We start from the raw sequence: 7318 nt of genomic DNA, 5'->3' as shown, positions 1-7318 counted from the left end.
AGGCGGCTCAGAGCTACCGCCGGGAGCTGAGCCAGAGGCTGCAGGGGCTGCGGGAGGCGCGGAGGCAGGTCGGAGGGCCGCGCCCGCTGGGGCGCTGTGGGCCCCGGGGAGGGCGCGGGGTGCCCGGCGGTGGGCGAGTGCAGGGAAGGCTGCGAGGGGCGGGAGTGTCCGGACACTCTGAAGGGAGGAGGGAAGCGGCTCTGAAGGCGCAGGAGCCTTGACTAGGTGTGAGGAAGGGGGAGGTGGGCTCTGAGGGGTGTGGGGGGAGGGGGTCCTGAGAGGAAGAGGCGCGTTTGGGGAATGGAGGGAGGGTGTGAGAGGTGTTTCCTAAGCTGTTTGGGGCGATGCTGGGGATGCGAAGGGCTGCGAGGTTGGGGGGAGTCTGGGGTCCCAGCAGAAACCGAGGGCGTCGCAGAGAGTGGTCAAGATTGCGAGAGTTGGGGGCGGTGGAGGTTCATTGGAAAACCTGCCTTGTAGATGGAGATTGAGTTTAGAGAGCTCGAGGAAAATGTAGGGCAGTGAGTTGGGAGAGCGCAAATTGGAGGCAAAATGGACCGTGGAAGGGGAAGGACTAAAGAGAGGGACAGAGACAGGAGAAGCAGCAGAGTTAACACTAAATGAATGGAATTAGTGTCTGAAAGTAGTCTTTAATATCTCCTGTGATCTTGAATGCATTAAAAAAAAATCATTTAGCGGGTTCCCATTCTAGCGAGTTTGGATTTTAAAGTGAAGCTGTGTGGAAAGGGCAAATGAAAGAAAATGAAACCCTTGAGGGATGGGATACAAAAGCGTAGGGAAATGGAAAAACAGATTTAAAGAGAGACGTGTTGAGAGGAGAAGCTAAATATACTTTCAAGTGACAGCAGTTATCTGCCCCGTGGGGACCTGGTCCTCAAAGATATAGGAGAGTCACATGGTTTCTCCACACCCTGGAACATATACGGAAAAAGATACAACCCGCGGCCAGTGTGTAGTAGGACAGATAATCCTCGAGCAACTTTTAATTCAGGTGTTTAATAAGTGCTTTTTGAATCAGTGGGATTCCAGCTGAGTGGAATCATATGAGTGAGTGGCATTTTTCTTCATCACACTTGTCAGTAATCTATTTGGTCATCCGAGTAGTTCTCATGCTGCAAAGAATCTGAAAATTACAACTAGTTGAATAGTACTGTGCTAAGAGTGCCTTTGGCTATTCTCATCATCAAGGTTACTCAACCTGCTTGAGGTTTTATACATTTTAAAATTCTTGTAGGTTTTTTTTAATAATTATTTTCACTTTTGACTCTGCTAGGTCTTCATTGCTTTTGTGCTGGGTCTTCGTTGCCTTTGCGTGGGCTTTCTGTGGTTGCGGCAAGTGGGGCCTGCTCTCTAGTTGCAGCAGGCGCACTTCTCAGTTGCAGCGACTTCTCATGTTGCACAGCCCTCTAGGGCCAGAGGGCTTCGGTAGTTGCAGCGTGCAGACTCAGTAGTTGTGGCTTAGTTGCTCTGCAGCATGTGGGATCTTCCTGAAGCAGGAATCGAGCCAGTGTCCTCTGCTTTGGCTGGCAGATTCTAATCCACTGTGCCACTAGGGAGGTCCTAAAATTCTTGTAGATTTTTAAATGAAGGTCAGGCATCATTTGTAGTTTAGTAGCAAATCTGAGAGGGAAATCTAGATATGGTGATCCTCACTTGATGAATACTTTTTTTAAGGCCTTCCAATACATTCATCTTGATTTCCACTTGACAACATCTGTATTATTCCTTCTGCTATTGTGAAACAGAGGTTCTAAATCTAGGGTATGTTTAAAAAGAGATTTAAGTATCTCTTATTATATGATTATTCAGCCAGTTAAGATATCTTATATATGAATGAGACCGTTGTTTAACTGTATCAACAATTAAGAAACAGTAGAGTTGATATTATATTCCCTGATGGCTCAGTGGGTAAAGAATCTACCTGCAGTGCAAGAGACACAGAAGACACTGGTTCAATCCCTGGGTCGGGAAGATCCCCTGGAGAAGGAAATGGTAACCCACTCCAGAGATTCCTGGAGAATCCCATGGACAGAGGAGCCTGGTGGGCTACAGTCCATGGGGTCGCAAAGAGTCGGACACGACTAAGCAGCTGAACACACACACAGAGTTGATATTAAATGAATGAATGAGCTTAGCACCTGGGAGTAGTACTTATTAATTTCTCATGTGTAATTGAATACATTAAAACAATTCAGTATGATCTCATTCTGAGTTTCCAAACCTACATTCTTTAAATTTCCATGTCCAATAATTTAAATACGGGACACACTTCCCTATAATTTAGTGGAGTTTAGTATGGGGTTTCCCACTCCAGTACTTTTGCCTAGAAAATCCCATGGACGGAGGAGCCTGGTAGGCTGCAGTCCATGGGGTCGCTGAGGGTTGGACACGACTGAGCAACTTCACTTTCACTTTTCACTTTCATGCATTGGAGAAGGAAATGACAACCCACTCCAGGGTTGTCTTGCCTGGAGAATCCCAGGGACGGGGGAGCCTGGTGGGCTGCCGTCTATGGGGTCGCACAGAGTTGGACATGACTGAAGCGACTTAGCAGCAGCAGCAGTATGGGGTTTTGTTTTGTTTTTGAGTTCCCTTGTCTCAGGCTTGAAACAGAAAACACTAGGAGGACATCCATTATGCTTAGGTTCTCAATAACACTGCCTTCCAAGTAGACGGAGTAATATGGTAGTTCTCCCGTGTGACCTGAAATGTGTTTTGTGCCAGTGCCAGTTACAGTGGCTTCTGGTTCTATTGGGCTGGCCAAAAAGTTTGTAAGATCGTGTGGAAAAACCTGAACAAACTTTATCGTCAACCCAATAAAAGCTTTAATTCTTTCTCAGAGTTCATTCTAGTGGGTTGTACACGTTTGGATTTGGAGAATACGTCCTCTATCAACTTGCAGTCTAAGGAGGATCTGTGTTACAAAAATGTTATCGAAATAAGCAGCTGCTTTTGTTTAGTGGTTGGGATATTTTTAGGGTTCCAGTCATTTTCAGAATAACTACATAAAATATATGGCTTTTCAAAAAAAAAAAAATATATGGCTTTTCAGTCAAAGGTTTTGTGTGGGGGATGAATGAGAGAGCAGAGAAAAAGGATGTTCCCTTCGTATATATATTTTTACTTGCTGATTTTACTTCCTTATAGAATTTTTAAAATTGATGTATAATTTACAGACTGTACCTTAAAATGTACAATTCAGCAGTTTTTAGTGTATTTGCAAAGTTGTGCAACCATCACCACTGTCTGTTTCCAGAACCTTTCATCACCCCAAAAAAGAAATGCTTTCTGTCTCTATTTGGACTGGCCTATTTAGCACATGTCATAAAAATGAAACCATACTGAATGTAACCCCTTGCGACTGGCTTCTTTGACTTAGGCATAATGTTTTCAACTTCATTCATGTGGTAGCATGTATTGACACTTTAGTTCTTTTTGTGGCTGAGTAATATTTTGTGGATAAAGCACGTTTTATGTTTCCAACCATCAGCTGATAGACATTTGGGTTGATTTCACTCTTTGGCTATTATGAATAATGTTGCTGTGAACATTCATGGATGAGTTTCCGTGTGGATATTTGTATATTTGAGAATATACTTAGGAATTGCTGGGTCATGTGGTAACTCTTTGTTTAACGTTCTCAAGAACTCTTGGCATACTTTTTATCTTTGTTTTTGTTTCTTACCCTTGAAAAATCTCTCATGAAATTTGCGTCCTGTTAGGAAATCATGTCTGTGAAAGTTTAGAAGGAACAAGAGTAACGTCTTTTACTGTCAATCCTTTAGAGTCAAAAACAACTGCCAGCATGCAGCAGTTTCTCCTCTTGTGGTTAAGTTGAAGCCTTAGCCTTTGTCTTCAGAGAAAAGGAAGTTCTGTGTAGGAATGAAGTGTAGTCTGTAACTCTTACTGTTTGAATGTGTTAAACGCTAGAGACGGGTCTTCAGGAAATCAGGTGATATTTACAGTCAACTTGGCCTCACTGATGTCGAAATCATTAAGAATAGTTCTATATAGCTCCCTGGAATCCTTGGTATTAAGATGTAAATGCCAAGGAAATCAACTCCCACCGTCTTTAAATACTTATCTGTTCATTCATTCAGTGAGTATGTATTGGGTGCCTCTTGTGGGTCAGAGATACTTCTAGGTCCTAGAAATACTGTGGTGAGGGAAACAGACCACTGCCCTCACAGATGTAATCTTTTCCTTCTGTGGCTAATCATTAGACTTCCGCCTCAAAACAAAACAAATAGGAGAAATTTAAATTCTTGTGTATTCGTTTTCAGATTTCACTTCCATCGTGTTCTTCATCCCTTGTTTATTTCTACAGGATTGACTTTCCTGCTTGTTGTGAGTAGAGATAGCTGATTAGGATGTCACATAGTAATGTCAGCTGGCCAGTCAGAGATGCCTCACGGAGTGACACCAGCGTGATGACATTGCCACGGTCCAGAGCCTCATCTTTAAGCGTTGCAGGTCCAGAAACTCCATCTTTGTACATTATCAAAGGGGGGTTAGATTGAGGTACTGGAGATGGTAGAAATACCGATATTCCAGTCTGTGTACAGTTAATAGTTCACTCCATAAAATAAATGTGTTGGCCATCATGTGCCTCTAATTAGTGTGATTCAGTGTCTCAGAGGGCGCTGACAAGAGCAGATCCCTGCTGTTTCAGAATAATGGTCCAGATCCTGGTGTCTAATTAAGATACTGTTAGGTGAGGACCCTGGCCAGCTCTGGCCAGTGGGTGTCCCTTTGATCATTGCTACTACAAATGTGGTCTATGTCTGCAGTAGGGGCATCCTGACCTGAGAGTTGATGAAGAATGCAGGAATCAGGCCCCACCCAGACCTCCTGAATAGTCATCTGTACTTTAACAATATTGCTGGGTGTGATGTGTTTGCACATTAAACATTGCAGCACAGGGCCTTGGAGTGTACCATTAACACTTCATCAGCTCTCTGCCGATTTAACCCTTAGATGTGTTGTAAAATGTTGTGGTTTGTCATCAAGATTTTTTTTATAACTTTATTTTTATTTATTTTTGGCTGTGATGGGTCTTTATTGCTGGGAGGGCTCTTTAGTTCTGGGGAGTGGGAGCAACTCTTTGGTTGTGGTGCGCAGGCTTCCCACTGGTGGCTTCTCTTGTCTTGGAGTGTGGGCTCCAGTAACTCCAGCACGTGGGCTCAGTAGTTGTGGCTCCTGGGCGCCAGGGCACAGGCTCAATAGTTGTGGTGCCCAGGCTTTGTTGCACTGTGGCATGTGGGGTCTTCCCAGGTCAGGGATGGAACCTGTGTCTCCTGCATTGGCAGGTGGATTCTTTACCACTGACCCACCAGGGAAGCCCTAGCCTCAAGATTAAAATGTTGTTTGAAATTGCATGGGTTTGTTAGACAATTATACAATGTCAGACAAGTGATTAGTTGAGAATCTCAAGCCAGCACTTGTTTCAGCATGTCTTAAACATCTGTAATGCAACCATTTGTCTCTCACGGTATTTTGTTTTCAGATTTTTTTCTTTAAAAATAATCTATTAGTTTTGGATCACAAAATATAGGAAAGACACAAAGGTGATGCCTGTGACCACTTGGCTGCACTTCCTTTGCATTAACTCTTTTTTAAAATCCCAGACCTGTGCTACCCAAGCATTCTCTCATATCCTAACAGATACAGAGCATAGTATCCGACCACGTGGAAACCTTAAACACACACCCTGCAGCGATGTGGGATCCCTTCCAACTAAGTCTTCCAGCTCACTTTTGCCAATATTGCAACTGCACTGGTTATTCCAACTGTGTCCTAAAGCTCATGAACGAATAGGTCCCAAATGATGCCTGCACAGCCCTCCACTTTTTTTTTTTTTTGCCTCCACCTTTTAAAAGTCCTTTCTTAAACAGCTGGGCTTCCCAGGTGACACAGTGGTAAAAAATACACCCACCACTGCAGGAGACGCAAGAGACGTGGGTTCGATCCCTGGGTCGGGAAGATACCCTAGAGTAGGAAGTGGCAGCGCACTCCAGTATGCTTGCCTGGAAATTCCATGGACACGAGAAGCCTGGCAGGCTACAGTCCGTGGGTTGCAAAGAGTCAGACAGGACTGAGCATGCATGCTTCTTAAACAGCAGTGACTAAGGCCCCTTTGCTGTACCCAGTCTTCTAAGCCCCAGGCTGCCTGTGGCACCTGGATGGCAGCCCCTAGGGGTCCCCCACATCCTAGGGTGGCGATGGAGGAAGGGCAGGCCTGGCCAAGCATGAAGAATAAGTAGTCAGTTTTATTGGGCTCAGACTAGAAATCCATGAGTCTTGAGGACCTCTGTGAATTTGTCGGTTTTCTTCCTCTATGTTCTTTTCAGCCTGCTCCATAGCCTCATGAGCTGCTGCTTTTTCCAACAGCGGATCTTGGCCGTCTCCTTTCTCTTCTCCTCCAGGGTGGCTCTTACCACCTGGTGGTACTTGCAGCCAGCCTCACGAGCCAGACATCCTAGGTGTAGGCGAACTTCGGAATAGGCTTCAGACGTACAGCCTTGAGGGCAGCGGGAACCACCATCGGCTTTTTCTTTTCGTAGGGTGGCGGGATCCCGTCAAACACCTTGAGGTGGCCCGGAGCGGCTGGGCCACGCTTGGTCTTGTGGGCCGCCTGCCTTGCACTGTCTGCCAGAAGATGTGTCTGGGGGCTCGGAAGTGGTCGGGGCCCCCAGAGGTGTTAGTGTTCATCTGCTTGCAGAGGAAGGCCAGGTACTTCCGTGTCCTTCTGTGGAAGCTGTCAGCACTGTTGATGCCCTCACAGTGCAGGACCACAGCCTTCCGGTCCAGAAGCACCTGCTTGGCCATGACGGCTGCCCGGTGGCCCAGGAGATGGCCTTGGCCATCGAGCCCCAGGACCTGCCTCTCCATCATCTTCAGCAGCCGCCTGGGAAAGCTGTTTTCAAACTTTTAAATAGTTGATTTCAGCTAATTTTTTGAGGATCTTACTAGAAACCTTGATATTCCTAAGGTACCACACCAGGTTCTCCATAGATCATTATTCCCACAGGATTTGAAAACATGTAGCGTATTTAACACTCAGTGTGGGGAACTCAGTGCAGGGAAAAATAAGTTATTTCAGAAAACCAGGGCAGGAAGTCTTAGTAGCTCAGCAAAGAAAAGAAAGCTATTAACTGCTTCTTTTATCTCCCACTTCCCCTTCTGTTACCCATTTTCAAAACAGTCCAAAAATCTGTTTGAGAATAATTTGTTACTGCAGTGTCACTTAAAATGTTCCTTTTGCGTCCTGTGTGTGTGCGCGCTCAGCTGTGTCAAACTC

The 7318-nt window shown here is 45.4% G+C and overlaps 1 protein-coding gene and 1 pseudogene across 1 annotated transcript in view; one reads left to right on the top strand and one right to left on the bottom strand.

Annotated features, from left to right (window-relative positions):
* CRLF3 (cytokine receptor-like factor 3) overlaps positions 1–7318 on the top strand; it is a 52425-nt gene that overhangs the window by 11394 nt on the left and 33713 nt on the right. Inside the window, exon 3 of the mRNA XM_010861698.1 lies at positions 3–68. Within this exon, the coding sequence (XP_010860000.1) occupies positions 3–68 (66 nt within the window). The remainder of the gene's footprint in view (positions 1–2; positions 69–7318) is intronic.
* On the bottom strand, positions 6056–7308 carry LOC105003981 (annotated as a pseudogene).

This window comes from Bison bison, unplaced genomic scaffold (genome assembly GCF_000754665.1).
Source record: "Bison bison bison isolate TAMUID 2011002044 unplaced genomic scaffold, Bison_UMD1.0 scf7180017864472, whole genome shotgun sequence".
In the NCBI taxonomy this organism is placed as follows: domain Eukaryota; kingdom Metazoa; phylum Chordata; class Mammalia; order Artiodactyla; family Bovidae; genus Bison; species Bison bison.
This window is presented reverse-complemented; position numbering and strand designations above follow the sequence as displayed.